We start from the raw sequence: 22,223 nt of genomic DNA, 5'->3' as shown, positions 1-22,223 counted from the left end.
ATATTTAAATAAATAGTATTCTATTATTGTTTAACAGTGCGACTAATCACGATTAATTTTTTTTAATCGCTTAACAGCCCTAGTATTATTCTACTTCATTGTGTGATTAGGTGACATCTGCAACAGTCCAACAATGTATCTTTTTGGTTTGGTAAATGCAGTTAGTAGTAGTAAGTATAAATACTTGATTGAAAATTATGATGCTTAGAAAAAGTCTACAAAAATAACTCAAAATTCCACAGCTAATTGGGTGGAACTATGAAAACAACCAATTTACACAGTAAGTTAGTGAAAAAATGGTTTCTAAGTTGGGCTAGGGGCTGGGAATTGGTTTACTTAAAATGTTTTAATTAGTTATTCTGTTAAATAAATATTTGGAATAGCTTCACAGTTCCATCTAGAAATCAGTTAAGCTTCAGTGCTGCCAATTTTTGCAAGTTTATCATGTATCACAGTATTTGGTGTTTTTTCTTAAAGCCTCAGCACCTGGAGTCCTATGATTAAGACAAAAACTTAGCTTCCCTTTTTTTTTTAAATAAAAGTTTCTAGGCCTCATGATCGCAGAGAAAAGCTTGAAAACATGAGCCATAAAAAGGCTAAAAGCCAGGAGGCATATAAAAAGAACCCAAATCTATATTTTTAAAAAAAAACCCTCATGATTTTGGAGTTAATATGATTTTTGAACACTTGGAATTGGCAATGCTGCCGTGTTGCTTGCTAAGGGTTTATCAATAGTAGATTATGGTGTCAGGGAATGGCATCTTTGTAGAAAACCACAGAGGTTATGTAATCACAGAACAAACAAAAAGTAAATAGTAAAGCATTCTGACACACTATGGTCAGTCATAATATTTAGGGGCACTGTACTCCTCTTTTTCTTAGCATAAAATTCATTATCTCCAGACCTTCATTCTCTTTAATCTTCGTCCATGCCTACATCATGTGAGCTTTTTACCAGGAAGCCAGTTAGCATGTAAATCTGATGGTTTCAGACTGACAGCTTCTCTCCAAATACTAGTACTTGAAATACCATTCTCTAACAAGCATACTCTTTCAGCATATGACTCAGTCTTCTGCAGACTGTCATGGTTAAGATAGAAGCCCCTGTACAAAATCCTAATGATGGTTTTAAAATAAGAGTCGTGTGAACAAATGTCATCTCTTTTATATATGTGCTGTGCCTTTCATCTCTATCCATATGCTACTTGGGCACATAGCAAGTGTTTAGGCATTTTGATTTCAAGGTCAGCTAAGAAAGGGCCGTTACTAGTTCAGGCTCCCAGTCTTCTCAGAGCTGTGTGTGAACGTTTTTCCCCTTTTAAACTTGTAAGTGTTAAGAGTCATTATAGGCTTATGTAAAAGCTTAGCGTAAATCCTGGCAAAGAATCAAATCAGTGGTGTCAATATTGAAGCATCTGTGGTTACATGATGTTTGGTTAATAACACAAATTATGCTATTAGTTTAGAGCCTGCTCCGACAAAACCTTAGAGGAGTCGTAGTTGCTCACTGAATGTACTATAATCTAATGTCCTATCTTATTACTCAGGTATTTAGCAGAATCCAGTTAAAGAAACATAAATAAAAGATGCGGTCTAAACAATCTTTCAAAAATATGGTCTTGGGAGATATGTTTGTAGCAATCACTGATCTCCCTGGAATGATAAATGATACAGGTAGCAGCATCTTGCTGTATATTTATCAAAACACATTTATTTAAATACAAGTGAATAATCAGTTCATGAAGGGTGCTAGATTGACAGCCCACAAGACTGGGTTATCCACATAACAACACACATTGAGAATGATTGCCCTTCCTTAGCTGACCTTGAAACAGAAATGCCAAAACAGTTGCTATGTACATGAACGTACAAGAGGTACATGAATAAAGACACGAGCTATCCCATATTCACCAGCCTCCATTCTGTGCCCATTTGGTCCTTGGGAGTCACACCTTAGATTAGCAATAAAGGTGCTAATTATGAAAAGGGGTTCTTTGGAGATTCTTTCTTTATATGGCCCACCTACTAAGAATTGTAATGATACCACTAACTCATTTCAGATAGGCTACTGAACAGCTCTGAGCTGGTAAAGACTTAGTCATTACAGATCTGGATAAAAAGCAAACTACTGACTTACCTAGAGAGTTCTCCTAAACCATCTAATTCTCTAGTGGGTTGGGGGTTATGACATCTTATTAACTACACAGCATATTTGAGTTTAGCTTGAATTTAAGATAATACCTTCTTCACATTATAAACTGATGAAAGCCTAATGTAAGTGAAGATTTTTCAGAAGCTAGCTAGAACTAGCAAATCCAACTTCTGCAACTGCCATATACAGGAGCAGTGGGACTTGTTGCAGACATTTTATCAGCTTTATTATTATTTATTTATTTATTTTATTTTTTATTGATTTTATTTTATTTTTTTACTATCTAACAGTTTACTGGGAATTATTTTTCTTTTTACATTTGAAATTCATGTTTTATAATATGAACTATTTGGTTGGTGGAGAAATAATTCTACAGCTCATTTATGGTAGGCTGTACACTGAGAGCCTGACCCAATTCCTATTAAACTAAACGGAAAGACTCTCATTGACGTCAGTAGATGGATCTGGCCCAGAATATGTGGCTTTACAAATAACAGGTTGTTATATTAAAGCCTGTGGATTACACACAGTGGGCCAAATCCCACATTTACTACTTGTGCGGGGAGTAGGTAGGAATTTCCCTTTCAAGTCAGTGGATATTTTGCCTGATTGAGGGTCTGACCTTGCAGGTCTTACTTTTGTGAGTAGTCCCATTGAGTTCAGTGGTTCTGTGTACACAAGTAAGAGATAGCTGCTGACTGGATCCTGAGGGCTAAATTGTGGCTTTGTCACAGCCCTGTGTATGAGGCAGCACATATAGTAGCACTTAGACCCAGCCTATATCTGGCACAGTGTACTTCCCCAGTATGCCACTGAGTGCTTTGGGAGGGAAAGAAACCAAGGCACTGCCTATTCTCGCCAACATGTACAGTGGGAATGTAGTACTCCATCAGAGGCTTAGGCTTCTTTGACCTTCATGCTGCTACCCCTGGTATGGGTAGCCTTGCACCCTCTTCCTTCCCAGTGCGGGTGTGCAGGATGGTCCACCGTGTAGCATTAAATCAGGAACACAGGATTGAGTCAACATCCCATGTCACAGCTACTGCAGTTAGGCAAAGGTTTATCATTCATGCCTACTTTTGCCTTTGATTGGATTAAAAAAACACCTGTCTTAACCTATGAACTGATTACAGGATAGTTTGAAAAAATCATATCTATTTTGTCTGTCAGTGTCAATGAAGAGTTGATATTATATTTTACTGTGCAGTGCTTCAACAGGCTGGAAGAAATCCATCTCAGAAGATGGTTAATCAGTACTGGACTCCCCAGACCACCACACTGAATTTTGATGATTTTTGTAATATCTTAAAAAAAGAAAAACCAGCTACAAAAACAGAACTGCTCAAAGCATTTTTAAAAGTAGATACAAATAATGATGGATATATTTTGCACACTGAACTTTATAAAATTCTGACAATGGTAAGTATCATGGAAGGTAAATTACAAATTTTGATATAGAGCTATAATTTGCGAAATTGGGCTAGCTCCAGAGCCCCAGACCCAGCGCGCGCCTTGCGCGCTGGGCGCGCAGCAGGGCAGCAGGCGGCTCAGCGGAGCTTCCGACCTTCCGCAGCCAGCGTCCCGTGAGGTCCGCGAGCCGACCAGACCACGAGGACCTCGGACGCAGCATGGCGGCGCTGCGTGTCGCTGGTTGGTGTGGACCTCCAGCAGGCATGCTGCTCCACTCCACGAGAGGCATCGCAGCGCGCGCCGCAGCGCAAGCACATCATCTGAAGGTCCCCGCTCCGGCCCGCCGGCGCGCGCCCCAGCGCGGCCCCCCGCCATGGGCGCCCTGCAAATTCCCCTAGCCCCCTGCGCATTGGTATAGCAGAAGAACCAATCTTTTAAAATTTTAAAAATCACAGAAACAGTCCTGAATATTCAAAAATTGATTTTGTTAGGGGGAAACAATCTATATCTGAATTATTTTAATGATTTCTTTTTAAGTGTTATACTCCCTTGGCTGTCTTTCTCTCCCTCTTTCTTATTTTTTCCCCCTACAGTCCTGAAGTTGGGTGGTCACCCAACTGCTCCTCTCAATTCCAGCCCATAATGTATGAAGATCAACAGAAAAATAATTAAATTACTTTTTTTTAAGGAAACACTACCTATCTGTCCCGCACTGATGCAGCTGAATTGGAAGCACATAGCCCTTGTTAAGTTCAGTGCTTAGTACTGTTTTGTTCCAGCAACTTCTATGCAAATCCCCTGCTTTTGAAAGGGCCTTTTGCAGCCCTATGGGACAGTGTCATTTTAGTAAAGTTTGTTCAGTTATTATCCTCCCTTCACACATTTTGTCTCATTCATGCATGCTCAAAAATAACTACCCCTCCCGCCCCAACATGATAATTATGGGGTCCATGATCCCATTACAGCCGTAACAAAAATACCACATCACTGCAGCCATACCCCTGAGCTCAGGCCCTTACCTCATCAAGTTGCACAATGTAAGCTGTGATAGAGCTAGAAGCACAGTGCATAGCAAGGTGGTGGGTAAATTTACAGTGCAATAGCTTGTTACACACCAAGTGGCCAGGCCATCTGAACCATGCTGCTGCTCACTAAAAGTTCCATAGTATACTTCGATGTGTGCACTATGAAGCATTTAATGCGCAGCAGCAGGGTCCACACGGACAGATGGCAGGACCCTTAACAATCAGGTGCTGTATGAGCACAAATATTGATGGTAGCAACAACAGGGAAATGATCTTTGTGTAGTACAAGGTGAAAGGAGCAAATCTTGAAAGTAGCTATAGCCACACCATGAAGGGCTATAAAATCAGTAGGTCTAATTTAAAGTAAATCCACCATTTTATAAGGAGCCAGTGTAAAAGAACTCAGCATGGGCTTAATATAACAGCCTAAATAAGTGACTAAAATGTAAAATATTATTAAATTAGCTCTTGGTTGTAATATGTTAATTAGATTATATGTAACACTGGGATTGAACCTAGGACCTTTGGAGCTAAATGCATGAGCCTCTACTGCATGAGCTAAAAGCCACCTCTCTGTTGGTAGACTCATTAATCTCTAAGTAGTTTGGTTGCCACCAGGACTGGCTCCAGGCACCAGCCACGGAAGCAGGTGCTTGGGGCGGCCAATGGAAAGGGGCGGCATGTCTGGTTCTTCGGCAGCAATTCGGTGGCAGGTCCCTCAGTCCCTCTCAGAGCGAAGGACCTGCCGCCGAATTGCCGCCGAAGAATGAAGCGGCACGGCAGAGCTGCCGCTGAAGTGCTGCCAATTGCGGCTTTCTCTTTTTTTTTTTTTTCCCCGCTTCGCCGCTTGGGGCAGCAAAAAAGCTGGAGTGGGCCCTGGCTGACACTAGAGGGGGACAGAGCACCACACTCAGCTGGCATGGGTTGCATATAAATATTAATTTAATTGACTAGGAGTTGCTATGCTACAAATCCTCAGTGCCTGGTACGCCTACTAAAGTCAACATTAGCTCCACGCATGGAGGGCTTGTGGAATGGGACCTTTAAATTGCATGAGCTTAGTTATTCATCTTCCAAGTATTTAGTAGAGTTTCAAATACATTAAAATATCATTTACAATGCTGATCACTATTTTGGGGATTCAAACTCAGACCAATGTAAATGTGCTGCAGATAAGAATGTTAAAGTATACTTATTTCCTTTGTGTAATCTTCAAACCAGTGATGTCGGTGAACAATGTTCTTTAATAGGAACTGACATTTAAACTGTTTATCACAGAGAGGTGAGAAGATGACTGTAGAGGAAGTGAATGCCATCACTAAATTGGCTGATGTAAACAGCAGTGGCAAGCTTGATTATAACAAGGTATGATAAACAAGGTGACAATACTTTTGTATATGATGTTGGATTAATCAAATTCGATAGCTACTTCCTAAGCCACACTAATAGGTCATAGTGCTGATATTTTGAGGTTTGCAGATTACCAAGTGCTGGAGGGAGGGCTGGTGCAGGTGATATGGTTCCCAAAGGGCTTCATATTATTATTTATTTTATTTATTTATTATTAGTATTGCCATAGTGCCTGGGAAACCTTGTCATAGACCAGGACCCCATTGTGCTAGGAGCTGTGCAGATAATATGGGAGCACCATTTCTCTGGCTCACAATGCACTTTCTTTGGTAATATCCTCAAACAAAGGTCACTTTGTACTTGTGAACCTAGCTATGTTCAAGGATACAACCTAGTTCCAGGGGTGAGACTGGCAGCAGTAGCAGGTCAAGGGTGGCAAATGAGAGCAAACCTGGATATTCAGCATGGATTAGCACTGTAGTGCCTTTTAAATCTATATTATAAATACTTTCTTGGCTAATGTGCAATTTCTTTTGTGGGGGAGGTTATTGCGTGTACTCAGCATCTATTTTTCAAGGTAGAATATCTCTTCAGTTTTATGTTATTTCAAACTGAACCTCTAAGCAATGACTAAATTTTAAACAGTCAACAGTCCACAAAAGACTTGCACCATAAACACAGTTTCACAGAAAAACAACAACCCTCCATTAAAAATTAGACATAAAAATGAGTCCACAAATGTCTAGCAGATAATATAAATCATCTGTTGGGGTGAAATTCATATTTCATTTTCACTTTATAGTGCGACCTCTCTACTGAATCATGGCTCCATCTTTACTATGTCACTTGAGAGTGGTCATTCTGATTCATGAAAATAAAATGAGCATTGTGCTTCAAGAGAAACTAGATTCCATCTGTTGATTTATCCTGTGCTTACTAATGTGTATGTTTTCCCCTAAAACTGTATTAAAGAATGTTTCACTTTTTTATTGTGCAAAGTTTTGTAAATTATATATGACAACCAATGAGCAATGTCGTAAGACTGCACTAGAGAAACTAGAAGTTGACAGTAGACTGAGGCGTCAGCAGTTTGGAAGTCAAGTTGAAACCTCTGAAAGAGCAACATCACCAATTTCAAAACCATCATCAAGGACCACAAGGAAAACTGATCACAAGCCAGCACCAAAGAGAGGTATTTACTTTTCATGCAGGGAAGCTCCATTCCAGGACTCAGGGCCCATTCTCCCAAGTGAATCAGCAGGTTGAGTAACTTTTTTATTTATTTTTCTCATACTAGCACAGACTTGACTGATAATCATTTTGACTTTGGCAACCACAGAGAAGCACCCCTCGGATTTCTGAGCCCCTTGCTCAAATGGACTTTGGCTGCATCTCTTATCTAAGACCATCAAATTTTTCTTAGGACTAAAATCAGTTGATTCTTGTGTGACATAGTCCAGAGGGAAGAGAGAAAATGAGTGTACAGATGTTGCAGTATGTCAGGCTATTTATCTCATATCCTAATAAGATATGAAGCCTAAAGCATTTATCAACAGGAAAGATATTAGCTTTCATTTTTAAAGCAAGGTATTTAAACATGTGAGTAGTAGTATTGACTTCAGTATGTCTACGCATGTGCTTAAAATTACACAAAGGCTTACGTACCTTACTGAAGAAGGGCCAAGATTACAGGAATATAATGAGAGTATATGAAATACCTGCATTTGTACATAGAGCATATCAGTCACTTTTCGTTTCAATTCAAGGAAAAATCATGCTGAAATTGAAAAAATGCAAAGTAATCCGACAAGAGGAAATGAAAAGACTGGGATTGTTTGGTCTAGAAGGAACATAAAGAATACTTGTTTGACATGTACAAGGAGGGAGATGATGGTAGTGGTACTAGCCCATGGTCATGTGATTAAATAATCATAAGAGAATTCAGTTTATTTTAATGAAGGTTTAGTTTTTTTGTGTGTGACTTTGAATGCAAAGATATACAAATACCATTTGTAACATTCTGAAACAATGGAAAACAGCCAGTGTAAATAAATAAATATCTATGTTATAGGTGACAGCAGAACTTCTTCAAGGCCTTCATCAGCCCAAAGTTGCAAGGCATCCGTTTCTTCCACTATCTGCCTGGGCACCAGCGGTAACACAAATTCAGAGCTAATTGAGCCAAACACAGTAAAGGTACTGTGTATGCTAGTTCTGTTTAAATTATGCTGTTTTCGTTTAAGCACACACATTGTTGCATGTTAAATAGAAGCAGTTTTCCTCTGATTTTTTTCTCTTATGTTAGTAGTTTGTCAGGGACAGAGAGATTTCATGATGCAAAATATTATTAATATTTTTATATGTTGTTGGTTTTGTTGACATCCAGTTACTGAAAATAATTTTTCAGGTGTGAAGGTTTAATAAAACAAAGTATATAAATGAAACCACTGTTGGATAAAACATATAATGACTTTTTGAGAAATTTAAAATTGAATAATTTATTAGATTGGTGAGAACTTTAAATGCTTAAGTAGTCTGAAAGATTTGTATCATAAACCTTTATAAGAATGGTAATTGGAAATAAATAACAGATCTCCAAACATATTCAGTTCAATGAACATTAATTTGTAAATATATCCTGTAGCCTGCAGATATTGATTTTATATTTAGACTAATATGTTCTATAAGTATTTTTGTTTAAATAAATCACTCATTCAATATAAATTCCTGTGGGAGAAAGACAACAAAGTCACTTTGTTAAGTCAATATTTGTAGAGTGTTAATATTGATCTTTTTCCTTTGTTTTCCCTTTCTTGACTCAACCTTTACTAGTTTTCTTTCAACAGAAAATAATAGCTACAGAAATATAAAACATTAACTGGAAACTGCTAGGATACATTAAAAATGTGCACCTTGAGACCTCTGTGTAAAAGGGAAAAAATGGTTATGACCACATAGTATAACTACTGCTAGAAAACTGAACTGATTGTTCTCATGAGGTACATTTTCTTTCAAATAACAACTCTGTATTTGTTATTGAACTCTGAAGTCCTTTATATCTTTAACATTGCTGGATAGTGACATTTGTTCTATATTAAAATTTAAAAACAAGATCTCAGAGGAATTTTTTTTCAATCTGTTTAGGTACCTGCACCCCCCATGCAATTTAACTTCAGTTCCAGCATGTTCAAACATGATCTGTAGTGTGCAAAATCATATAGTTTTCCAATATTGGACCCCTCTTTATTTTCACAAGCAAATAAAGTTTTAATGAAAAGCAGTTTTAGAAAGTGACCATTAGTGATTACCAGCATATCTTTCATCAGAAAGTAAACCAAATATTGGTCAATAAAAATAAACAGACGTAACTGGTACTGCTAATTTGTTGCATCCATACTACCTAAGGGCCCTAGCCAAAGTCCACTGAAATGAATGGGCGGACACCCAATGATTTCTTGGGCCTTGGATCAGGACCTAGGAGCATACATTGGTCTCATTCTTTTTATATTCACATTTTTTCTCCACATTTTTCTCCACAGTTCATCTGTTTTCTGGGACAATTAGAAAGTGTTGTTTTGGTGGACTTGGACCAAGACTGGTGTTACTGGTCTGATAGGTGAACATAGTGTAATTCAGAACACTTTGAACCTTTATACATTAAAATTGCCATGGACAAATGTAGCGTATTGTACCCTCTGCACAATATAACCCTTCCAACTATTCTTTATTCAGTGGAGCTGTGTGACAAATTCAAAGAAAGGCATGTCCAGTATTTTAAGGATCTAACAAATTATTTTAAGGAACACCACAGACTCCCAGCTATTTATCATCTGTGTCCACAGAAAAAATAAAAAGGGGCTTCTTTTTTCAAAAGCAAACTGTATAGATAAGCTTCCCCTCCCTGCAGTCAGCATAGATCATATTCTATATGGCTCCCACTCAGGAAAGAATAACAAGAATCAGGCATCAAGTATAGCCAGGTAAAAACAGTTTGAAAAAAATTAAATATTGTTAAGTCTTATGAGGGCTGAGGATGGTCACTTGGGTCAATTCAGGCACAAGTCTGGAGTCAGGAGATCTGTGTTCTGTTCCCAGCTCTTCCAAAGACTACCTGTGTGACCTTGGGCAACTCACTTCAACTCTCTATGCCTTAGCTTCTCATCTGTAAAACAAGGATAAAAATGCTTCCCTAATTCAAAGGGGTGTTGTGAAGCTGGTCACATTAAGGGTCCATTTCTAAATAGTACGTAAAGGGTAAATAATAAAAAATAATAATAATTGGAGATATACCAATCTCCTAGAACTGGAAGGGACCTTGAAAGGTCATCTAGTCCAGCCCCTGCCTTCACTAGCAGGACCAATTTTTTCCCCAGATCCCTAAGTGGCCTCCTCAAGGATTGAACTCACAACCCTGGGTTTAGCAGGCCAATGCTCAAACCACTGAGCTATCCCTCCCCTTTAATAATAACGTTAATAAGACGTTAATAATCTGTCACAAGCATGTTCCAGACATGAATAGTATTATAGATGGTTATGAGCATATCAGTGGAAGGTGTATAGATGGTGATAAGTAACCTGTTGGTCTCTATCTATATGTGTACACTGCCTCTGGGAGGTGTGATTCCTAGGGCGGGTAGGCAGACTTGAGCTAGTGCACTATAAATAGCAGTGTGGACTTTGCGGCACTGACGGTGGTTCAGGCTAGCCGCCCGAGCTCAAACCCCAGGGGGCTGGGCAGGCTTATATTTTGGTGACTAGCCCAAGCCACGAGTAATGCCACAACGTCAGCATTGCTATTTTTAGTGCGCTAGCACCAGCTGAGCTAGCACAAGTCTGTCTACCTGTAGTGGGAATCACACCTCCTACTGCAGTGTAGACACACCCTACAACAAACTGTAACAACAACAATGTAAAACATTTCTTTATTTCTATGAACCATTATTATTTAGTTAGTTCTCCATGCAGATTTAAAGCAAGACTAAATAAAAAGCCTTTTTTTAAAAAAATGAAAGCATCCTGTTTTCATATTGTACTGATGCATCTGGCAAGTGTATCACTGAGAACAAGCTTCTCCTGCCAAGAACATTCACCTTCAACATTCAGCTCTCTGTGTATGTGAGAAGCTCTCCACTGACATCAATGGGAGACCTGGACACATAGCAGAATACTGAAAAAGAGATCTGAGAAGAGCCTTCTGCCCCAAAGCAACATGGTTATATACCTTTTTTCTGCAGTTTGTGTCCTGCATTGAAATGTAATGGAGAAAAACAAAAAATAAGCACAACCAACTCAATTCTTAGTGAAGTATGTGCCAAGATACTGCTGTGACCTATTCCTGAAGTGATAAATCCTGCTCCCTCCATATGGAGGGGCCTCTTGCAGTGGAACTAGTAGGATTCTGTTTTGCAGGAGGACAGTAGGGAAAGGATGGGTATTGGCAGATCAGGGCCGGGCACTGATCTAAAGATTTGGCTTGAAGTGTACGAATAATCCCTTGCACTAAAGATGCCTTTTATTTGCATTTATGTGTAGGTAACTAGACATTTCCTATAATCCCCATAATGCTTTAGAATTGGAATGCCAATATATAAGACTTACATAAAATTAAGCGTTCTACAGTGATGGGTATTGAAAGCAATAAACATTTTTCTGATGTTTTCTCACTGATTAAAGTGAACATAAGTATATGTTTTCCAGTTTACCTTTTATTTTGTGCTTTTCCAGTTCACATTCTCCATTATGAATTGGAATAAAATACACTGTTTGTAGGCTGAAAATCAAGCCAGGAAGGTATTCTTTAAGTGTTTATAATTCACATGTTTTTGCAATGTGATATCGTTGATAAGTTAAAAAGAGTATAGCACCACCTCATGCTCTGTTTAAGCATAACAAGCCAGTATTTGAATTCTCAAGGGCTCTCAAATTATTTCATAGTGTTGACTGCATCTAAATGGAGAAAAATTGTCTCAAGACCCACTTAATCCCTGCATTTTGGGATTATAGCACATCCTTGTGATAACTACCTAAATTACTTAACATGAAAAAAGTAGTAGCTGTCTTTAATGTGATGTTACAGTTGGAAGCAAGGAGAACCATCAGATATGTGGTGAGGTGGCTCCCCACAGACCAGTAATGGTCTATGGATCAGTTTGGGAACCCCTGCCCTAGTAAGAAAGGAGAGGTAGGAAATTATTTTTAAGAGGCATTTTTGTACGCGATAATTTACTGTATCTTTTTTAAAAGATACAACACATTTGGCTGCTCTTTAAACAATTTACTGTGTACCTTTAAATCTCCTAAAACCCAGTCCTACTATTTCATTAGTTTAATCCTTGAATTTCATCTCGCCTGAAATGCTGATTGATTGTTTTTCAAACATTTGTGTAAGCTATTAAGTTTAGAGACTAAAGTGAGTTAACCAAAGGCTCAGCTGTGTCAAATTTCAAGGACAAATCTCATTTTGCGGCATAAGGATTTTAGGGTAAATAGAAGTTATGTGCATTCTGTAACAACAGTTCACCTGGGGAGGAATATTCTCCTCAGTAATGCTATAAGGGGCTATCTTGCACATTCTTCCTTTAGCACTGATTTATGTTAACACTAATCTTAGTATAATTTTAAAATGTTGACCCTAACTTCTTTTATAGGTTTATGGAACTCCATCTTCCACTCAATCTCAACCCCTTCACCATTGATCTCCAGTTGTTTTTCACCTCTCTTTCTCTTTCTCTCTCACTCTCTCCCATTTGTTCTTTGCAGGTTAGGTGACTCTTCCCCATCACATTTCTAGGGGGCAGGGTTTGTTTGGTAAAGGTCAGTGTAAAATGTTGAACAGACTCTATTCAGGGGTCTCATTGAGATCAGGTCTTTTTCTTTCTACGGGTAAAAACCAAATAACTATCTCTCCTAGTTCCTGTTGAAATCATTTTAAAAATAAGAGCTCTAGCATGTTAGTCTTCTGTATGGGTAGAACTTTGCAGTAAAGACGGTAGGTTAGAGGAAGGGACTTGGATACCTAGTTCCCATTAGAGATTGTATTTCCAGATACCTATGGAGCTTTGCGTATCTGAGCTTAGAGTTTTTGGTACAGTGTAGGTTGAGAAATTCTGTTTAAATGGAAAAAAGGCTCTATAAGAATTCTAAAACATACAGGTTTCAGAGTAGCAGCCGTGTTAGTGTGTATCCGCAAAAAGAACAGGAGTACTTGTGGCACCTTAGAGACTAACAAATTTATTTGAGCATAAGCTTTCGTGGGCTACAGCCCACTTCATCGGATGCATAGAATGGAACATATAGTGAGGAGATATATATACATACATACAGAGAACATGAAAAGGTGGGAGTTGTCCTACCAACTCTAAGAGGCTAATTAATTAAGAGAAAAAACTTTTGTAGGGCTATCTTGATTATCACCACAAAAGTTTTTTCTCTTAATTAATTAGCCTGTAATTAGTGGTGTTCTGTTATTAAACAAATTTATTTCAGCATGAGCTACAGCTCACTTCTTCGGATGCGTAGAATAACAGAACGCCACTAGCCATCACCTACAGCCCCCAAGTAAAACCTCTCCAGTGCATCATCAAAGATCTACAACTTATCCTTAAAGATGATCCCTCACTCTCACAGATCTTGGGAGACAGGCCAGTCCTCGCTTATAGACAGCTTCTCAACCTGAAGCAAATACTCACCAGCAACCGCACACCATACAACATAAACACTAACCCAGAAACCTATCCTTGCAACAAAGCCCGATTCCAGCTCTGTCCACATATCTATTCAAGTGACACCATCATAGGACCTAATCACATCAGCCATGCCATCAGGGGCTCGTTCACCTGCACATCTACCAACGTGATATATGCCATCATGTGCCAGCAATGCCCCTCTGCCATGTACATTGGCCAAACCGGACAGTCTCTACGCAAAAGAATAAATGGACACAAATCTGACATCAGGAATCATAACATTCAAAAACCAGTAGGAGAACACTTCAACCTCTCTAACCACTCAGTGACAGACTTGAAGGTGGCAATTTTGCAACAAAAAAACTTCAAAAACAGACTCCAAAGAGAGACTGCTGAACTCAAATTAATATGCAAACTAGATACAATTAACTCAGGCTTAAACAGAGACTGGGAATGGTTGGGTTATTACACTAATTGAATATATTTCCCTATGTTAAGTTCTCCTCACACCTTCTATGGGTCATCTTAATTATCACTTCAAAAGTTTTTTTTTCTCCTGCTGATGATAGCTCATCTCAATTGATTAGACTCTTCCTGTTGGTATGCGTACTTCCACCTTTTCATGTTCTCTGTATGTATAAATATCTCCTGTCTGTGTGTTCCATTCTATGCATCCGAAGAAGTGAGCTGTAGCTCACGAAAGCTCATGCTGAAATAAATTTGTAAGTCTTTAAGGTGCCACAAGCAGGGGCGGCTCTAGGCACCAGCAAAACAAGCTGGTGCCTAGGGCGGCAAAATCTAGGGGGCGTCCCCTGCGGCCGGGGGCGGGGGCGGCAGGCTGGGCCGGCGGACCTGCCGCAGTCATGCCTGCGGGAGGTCCACCGGAGCCCCGGGAGGACTGGACCTGCCGCAGGCATGACTGCGGAGGGGGCGCTCGTCCGCGGCTCGGCTGGACCTCCCGCAGGCATGACTGCGGCAGCTCAAGCGGAGCCGCCGGAGCCGCGAACCGTCCGCAGCCGCAGTCATGCCCGCGGGAGGTCCGCTGCTCCCGCGGCTCCGGGGCGCCTCCCGCGCATGACTGCTTGGGGCGCCCAAAAACGTAGAGCCGCCCTGGCCACAAGTACTCCTGTTCTTTACTTCCTATAGTTTGAAGTTATTGTTTCAGTTGGATTTGTTTCTCGGGTTTCTTTTTGGTGTTGTTCTATTATTTTGTATAATTGTTTCTTAATAAATGAACGATTCAGAGGCTGTATGTGGAAGTAGAGAAAATATTTTTGATAGGATCTGCAGAACTTTTTTTTCTCCAAATAGCTGTGATGACCTTGCTCAAGGAAATTTTACTTCTCTGTACTTTTATACTCTTTTTACAGATAATTAAAGCAAATTTATTTATCTCAAAGTGATATTGTGAGTCTTAATTTGTTTGTAACATACCATTAGATCCTCAAATGAAAGATGCTAACTATAAAAGGGCTTGATCCTGCTTCCATTGTCTTTGTGGTGCAGTATTGGGTCCCAAAGGAAGACTTATGTTACTCAGTGACTGATCAGAGATATGCAGTTATCAATGGGCAGATCTACATATAGGGCCCAATCCTGCAAACATTACCAAGCGTTGTACTTGGTGCCATTAGTCTACTTAGGATAGCAAACGCAATGGGCCCAATTTTATGTTGCCCCTCACTTGGTGTAGTCATTACACCAGTGCAAAACGCTGTCTAGTCAGAATGGCTATAAATGGGTATAAAACACTATCTAGTCAGAATGGCTGCATTTTACACTCACTTTTCACTGGTGTAAAAAGTTACATAAGGTGAAGTGCAATGGATAATCTATCTCTAAGTCCAGGAGTGATTACAGAATAAGGGCCATAGAAAATTACCAATTTCTTAGAACAAAACTAAATAAGCAGTTTACCAAGGGAGACGGATCTATCATGAAATGTTGTTATGGTGCATTATCCTTACAAGAAACATTGTATTTATTATGCTCTGTTTTATTGTTGTTTAAAACAGATGAGATGCAAAAACTACAATGGAAAGCTTCCAGAAGCTAAGCTGTGCTCAAAAACAATGTCAATAGACTAAAATGTCAGAGGATAGTGTTCTTCCATTGCTAGGAAAATAGCCACAAAAAGCTTGAGGGATTTTCAAAAATAGGCAAAATCAGTTATTCCTTTCTTCCCTGAAGGTTGGAAACATCCAGTGACAACACTCCTATAATGACTTTGTTTCTGTTTTCCAAGTGATAGCTTGAGGGAAAATTTGGAACATGCCATTTTTAAAATACCTAGTCTGTAATTGTTGTTGTATCTTGGCAGTAGCAACATAACTTCTCTCGAAACCTTGTACGCAAATAGTGCAATCTTCCTTTTTTATCTTTCCACTGGCTTCAGCAATAGCCAAAAATAATTGCTTTCAGTAGGAAAAGGGAGAAGAATTCATACCCAATTTAGCCAAATTCTGGCAAGCCTTGTGTCAGAGTTCATGGCAACTGCACCTGGGTTCCCCCTTACTGTCCCAGCAAGTGTACCCATTCTCAGGCTTCCAGCTCCCCAGCTATTGTTGGGTGGAGACACGTCTCACTCTCTTCTGAGTAGGGTATTTCCAGACTGCACAGTTCCCTGTGCAGCCCAGACAGTTTGCCCAAATGTCCCTGCTTGCTTCTCTTTCAAGACAGATAAGTGTAATTGCTACAGATATAAGTTGTCACAAAGACTTCCTATGCAAGCCTGCTTTATTCATAAGGTAAAAAACACTACAGAGAAAACATATTTCAAAACAATAAAAGGACGTACACACATGCTAATAAGCTTACCAGAATGAACCCCAACCTTAACATGGACTCTAGCAGGATCAGTTCTTAACCCTCCTTCTCTTCCCCCACTGAAGGGGATCCTTGTGGTTACCAGTTCAGCTTCAGAGCAAGCACACAGTCTTGTTAGGCTTCAATAGGCCCAGTCCTTTTAACCCTATCCTAAGGATTGGGGCCTTCCACGGACCAGAGGACCTGTCCCTTTGCTGGATCAGGAAAAAGGCCATGAACCAGTTTAAAACTAGATTATTTATCCAAACCCTCTTCTTTTGTCTGTTGGTCTCTGAAGAATCTAGTTTGATCTAATATATGCATGTCTCTCCAGCGGGATGGTTTCTCTGGAGATGTCACAACCTGAGTGAATTTGCCTAATCACCCCGTTTTCCTATTTATCCTTCCCCTGGACGTACATAAAGTTCCACAATAGCACATACACAGTTGCATTTTTAATACAATGGACCCCAAAAGTTTAATACAGTTTACTTTAATTCAGTAAAGTTCATTCAGGATATTGCAGAAAATTGTCAATTTGTTGCATCCTGAATGAAGTGTGTGTATCAGGCCAACTTGTGTTAGATTTATGAGGGTGATGCAGCTATATGTTCTCAGGCCCAGATCCCCCAAAGTTATTTAGGTGCCTAACAACCCTTGAAATGAATAGGACTTAGGTGCCTAAATATCTTTTGAGGATCTGTGCCTCAGGACCCAATTCAGCAAAGAACTTAAGCACATGCATTAGTCCCAGTGACTTCAAAGCAGAGGCGGCTCCAGGCACCAGCACGCCACGCACGTGCTTGGGGCGGCAAGCCACTGGGGGCGTTCTGCCGGTCGTCGCGAGGGCGGCAGGCAGGCTGCCTTTGGCAGCTTGCCTGCGGAGGGTCCGCTGGTCCCACGGCTTCGGCGGACCTCCTGCAGGCATGCCTGCCGTGCTTGGGGTGGCAAAATGTCTAGAGCCGCCCTTGCTTCAAAGGGACTTTTGCATGTGCTTAAATGCTTCTCTGAACTGAGGTGGATTTAAGTTCATGGATAGCTGAACTGGGGTCTAAAAGAGTATCTTTAGTGAATAATTCATGATTAATTTATTTGACAAATGTTACCTGCTTGTGACTTGTCTGAACAAAGAATTCTTGGTTGTTCAGCCAGTTCATTAGGTTCCCTGATTGGATGACTCGATGGAACTAATAACAGCACAGTTTTCAAATTGCATATTCAAGTGTGAAATTCTCAGTTTGGAGTTCACATAATTGGCTAGTTATGCAGCTCAAAATTCACTTTCCACAAATATTTCAGCAGCTGAGAGTAAAATTTGTGAAGCAGGTTTGCTAGAATATCCGCAGAAAGCGAATACAAAAGAGGTGTACCTGCTGGTTAATTGAATTCATTTAAAAATTCAAAGGAGTATTGTAGGAGATTTTATGCAGTATTCACCCAGCTGTAGCTAAGACCAAAATAATTTACTAAGAGAAAAGCATTAAAGACCAAGATGAACTTCTAATATATATATTTGGTTTTGTTTCCAGGATTGGCAGTGTGCACAGTCCAAAGGATGCTTCTTCTTAGAGGAAGATGGTGAAATCATTACTCATAAATATAGGTTGTACTTACCTCAAAGGTCAACAGTATATATCACCATTAAACCTTTAAACCTTAGCCAGTTAGAAGGTAAGCATATTTATATTTTGTTTGTTTGGAGAATCAGCAGGGAGGTCTGAGAAACTGACATGTCCTGCAGAATACCCTATGGAACTGCCAGGGGTTGCTCTGAGACAAGGTGGATGAGGTAATATCTTTTATTGGACCAGCTTAAAGCTCGAAAGCTTTCTTCACTCTATTCCTTCTACTAGCTCACCCAGCAGTGCATCCAGTCCCCTAGCTTGGACATTTTTCTCCAAAAAGCTGTCACTTTTTTCTGCTCAGTCATGTGTAACAGATGCTACTGCGTCCCAAACATGCCTGAGAATCTTCTGTAGTGACTGCTGCTATTCTGCAAATGATTCTGAGACATAGCTGAGAATCAAAAGCTCATATTGCATCTGACAGAGAAAAAGGAGGTGGTGTATTGACTACATATGAAGCAGGAATATGTCTAGTAGAACAGCAATTCCCTTTTTTGTGAGAACTTTAAAAAAATCTTTGAGGTTTTAACAAAGGAGAGGGCAATGCTTGTGGTATGTAGCAACAACCTAACATTAACTCACACGGACTTGCTAGATGGAAGGGAACCTGAAGCTTGTACTATGGTTTTGCTTTTATTGTTAACTTGAAGACCACTAAGTAGCTAATTTGTTTGAGTGCACCAGGGCTTGAGAAATTGCACAAAATCAGATGGAATAAAATGGAATTAGGCATAGTAGCATATACAGGATGAGGCCTCCATTCAAACTGGACCTATTACAAATCAAATAGAGGTTTTGACTCTGTGTGTGTGTGTGTGTGTGTGTGTGTGTGAGGTGCTTGCAATGTAAAGCTCAACAATTATTGTGTCCTATCCTTCAGAGACTTCTGCACCCTCAGAATAACTCCAGATATGTGATCCATTGTACAGTAATTGAGCATATGTTGAAATTGTGAGTTATTTGAGGACAGTCATGCTGGTTTGGCATTCCACTACACAGGGATCTTCACTGACAGTGTATAGTACGAATACACATTGACACATTGCACATTAAGATTTTTTCGCGCTATTAAATAAACAAAAGCTAGATTTCAAATCAAAGTAAATTGTAACAAGATTTACAGACCCTCTGAAGAAGGACTCTCAATTGCTGACATAACTTTAATTGCAAATGCTAAGAATGTCTTGTTCAATAACAAAAGTAATAAACAGTGTTGTTATTTATTGGTAGAAAGGAAGTAGTGTAACTTCTATAGCTACCAAAAACACTTGGCATTTGAGACCTTTTAACAGTAATCACTAAGTGTCAAAAACTAAGGGCAAATTCTTTGCTCTGATATACCCTGGGGATCTCAAAAGCATATTATAAACTCATTCTGTGTGCAGCTCTTCCACTGAGGTCAGCTGGAGTTCTGCATGTGAAATGAACACAGAATATATAATAGAAAGGTTCACAGTGTGGAACAGAAGTGAGAATTATGCCCTACATTTATGCAGATATCAAATACTTGTTTTTTTGGGAAGGAGAGGGGTGTTTGGTTTCGGGGAGGGGTGGGGTTTGCTGGTTGGTTGAGGGTTTTTTGTTTTGTAGGAAAAACTTCTCCATGGTTATCAGTGGACACAGCTTTGTATGTTCTCAGGGAAAATGAAAGCCAAGAAAACCTACAGCTTGTGAGCTTTACTGAAGTACAAAATAAAGAGGTCAGATATTTTCCTTACATTTCTCATGTTGATTTTTTTTTTAAAAATCTTTATGTATGTGTCAACACAGCACAGTTTGGGGCTGCACAGGTTTGAGAGGGCAACATGCCAGGGTGTGAGAAGGCAGAAATGAGGAACAACTGCTCTATGCATCTTCCTGTGCAAAACTGTCAGGGCTACTGCCACAGAAGTCAGCAGAAGCTAATGTTATTCCTAGCAATATTAACTTCATTCCACACCTTTCGAACCCCAACACCTGAGGTGCAGGGAATTGCAATGCACAGGTAAAGAAGAGTTGAGGTTGCTCCTGGAAGAGCTGTGTTCCCAAAGGGTAGGCCAGGGAAAAATGTTGAGTTGCTGGTTCTTTGTACAAATGTTCCAAGATTCAAGGAATTTGCCTGGGAAAGCTCAGTTTCACCCTCAAAAGCCACCTTCCCTCTGCCTGCAAGAGGTCAAAACACCACAAGGTCAACCTCATGGACTTTCCCTTCACCATGGTATGAGTCCAGCCATAGTTACACATTGGTACATGCTCCTTTCCTGTGGTAAAACCAACAGAGGGAGAAATGACAATGTGAAATCATCTCCTCAGCTGTCAAGCCACAGGGAAATGAGTTTGGGACAGGATTGTGCAGACATAAACCAAGCAACACTCCCTGGCCTGGGGAATTTACAATCTTATAAATAAGAGAGAACTATTATGTCCACTTTACAAATGGTGAGCTGAGGCAGAGAAAGACTATGTGACTTGCACAAGGCCACACTGGAAGACTTTAGTAGAACTAGGAATTGAACCTAGGTCTCCTCAATCCCAACCCAGAGCCTTAATCATGTGACAAGCCTGTCTCTTGCACCTCTTGTTGCTTGTGAACGTTTACAAGGAACCACACAATTCTTTCGTTGCAAATTTGATGCAGGTTGATGAATCAGGGCCAGATTGTGAGCTGGTCTGCAGCTGATTTACACTCTCGGGGGAAACAGTGAGAAAGTTGGTGCTGTTTTATCAACCTGCCTCCTCTGGCAGGAAAAGTGTTTTGTTTTGTTTTGATTTTATTTTCAAGCTTAAAATTTTAAATTGGTTAAAAATCTGTGGGGCAGCAGAAATGTTGAACAGCTGCTTGTAGTCCTACACAGCTATGTATCTATTACTACAACTAGCAGATCCACCAGTTATCATGTCTATATACTGGCATGAAAAGCATCTTGTTGGGATTTGCCATCTCTAAGGAAAGAAAATATGGGGGCTCTAACAGTGCGTACCTTCTGTTAATTGATCATTATTGTGGGAATATTAATAATGAAGGTAGGCTTTGGATAAATACTGTAATGGCTCACAGATTTCTCCGTTTTCCATTGAGAATAGATGTTTATGTGGAAAGGTGAACTGGGATCTGGTATTTACTGGCTAATTCCATTCACAACTGGCTGTAAGCTCAAGAAGATAAAAAAGCAAGTTACTGGAGAAGCAAAACTGGTTTATAGAGATGGAGATGGAGAGCTGGCCCTTACCAAAGAGTTCAAGTGAGTCATGTTTGCAAGGAGGCATACTAGCTGTCATAAAAGTATATATTCTCAGTATCCTTTATGCTGCTGAATTCATTTCTGTCTGGATAACATTGCTTTGGAAACACATTTTTCAATGTATTGGATCATTCACTGCAACGGTGTGAGGAAGGAAGCTGAAGCATTTAAAAACTGTCTTGTCTTCTCTGTCTTTTAGAGCAGCTTTATCAGATATATTTGAAATGATTGATTTAGATGGAAATGGCCTTCTGAGCCTGGAAGAATACAATTTCTTTGAACTGAGGACTAGTGGTGAGAAATGTGATGAGGAAGCATGGGCAGTATGCAAGGGTAAGCTTGTTACTCTGCTTAATTAAACTGTCCAGTAATGTTGAACTTTTGGTGAGAAATATCAGAGGGGTAGCCGTGTTAGTCTGGATCTGTAAAAGCAGCAAAGAGTCCTATGGCACCTTATAGACTAACAGACATATTGGAGCATGAGCTTTCGTGGGTGAATACCCACTGTACATGCATCCGATGAAGTGGGTATTCACCCATGAAAGCTCATGCTCCAATACGTCTATTAGTCTATAAGGTGCCACAGGACTCTTTGCTGCTTTTGGTGAGAAGTTACCTACATTCATATACAATGTTATTCTTAATATAGATTCATATATATATATATATATAATATACACTAATTACTGGGTAGCCTAAAGCACGATAGTGTGATAAATACTGCTCCCCTTCCCCATTGTTTTCTATCCGCCACCGCCCCATCTTCTTTCCGTGTTTTCCTTTCCTCCACTCTCCCATCACTTTATTCTTCTTCTGTCCCATTTGCTTGCAGTAATTGTGTTTAATAGTCCATCTATAGAAGAAATGCTTTTCATGGCTATTTGTGTATTTCAAGTTTTGTATGTGAGGGACATGTTCTGAGTAGAGAACTGAGTGCCAAGAACTATAAA

The 22,223-nt window shown here is 39.8% G+C and overlaps 1 protein-coding gene across 2 annotated transcripts in view; it reads left to right on the top strand.

The window, feature by feature from the left end:
* Positions 1-22,223, top strand: part of EFCAB7 (EF-hand calcium binding domain 7) — a 44,973-nt gene that overhangs the window by 8,022 nt on the left and 14,728 nt on the right. For both annotated transcript variants that reach the window (XM_039485707.1, XM_039485708.1), the window contains 8 exons: positions 3,360-3,571; positions 5,866-5,952; positions 6,937-7,129; positions 8,009-8,133; positions 17,957-18,098; positions 19,643-19,752; positions 21,116-21,273; positions 21,473-21,606. In XM_039485707.1, the coding sequence (XP_039341641.1) occupies positions 3,360-3,571; positions 5,866-5,952; positions 6,937-7,129; positions 8,009-8,133; positions 17,957-18,098; positions 19,643-19,752; positions 21,116-21,273; positions 21,473-21,606 (1,161 nt within the window). The remainder of the gene's footprint in view (positions 1-3,359; positions 3,572-5,865; positions 5,953-6,936; positions 7,130-8,008; positions 8,134-17,956; positions 18,099-19,642; positions 19,753-21,115; positions 21,274-21,472; positions 21,607-22,223) is intronic.

The sequence above is a fragment of the Mauremys reevesii genome, linkage group 8 (assembly GCF_016161935.1).
Source record: "Mauremys reevesii isolate NIE-2019 linkage group 8, ASM1616193v1, whole genome shotgun sequence".
Classification (NCBI taxonomy): Eukaryota; Metazoa; Chordata; order Testudines; family Geoemydidae; genus Mauremys; species Mauremys reevesii.
Note: the sequence above shows the minus strand (reverse complement) of the source record. Positions and strands in the feature narration are given on the sequence as shown.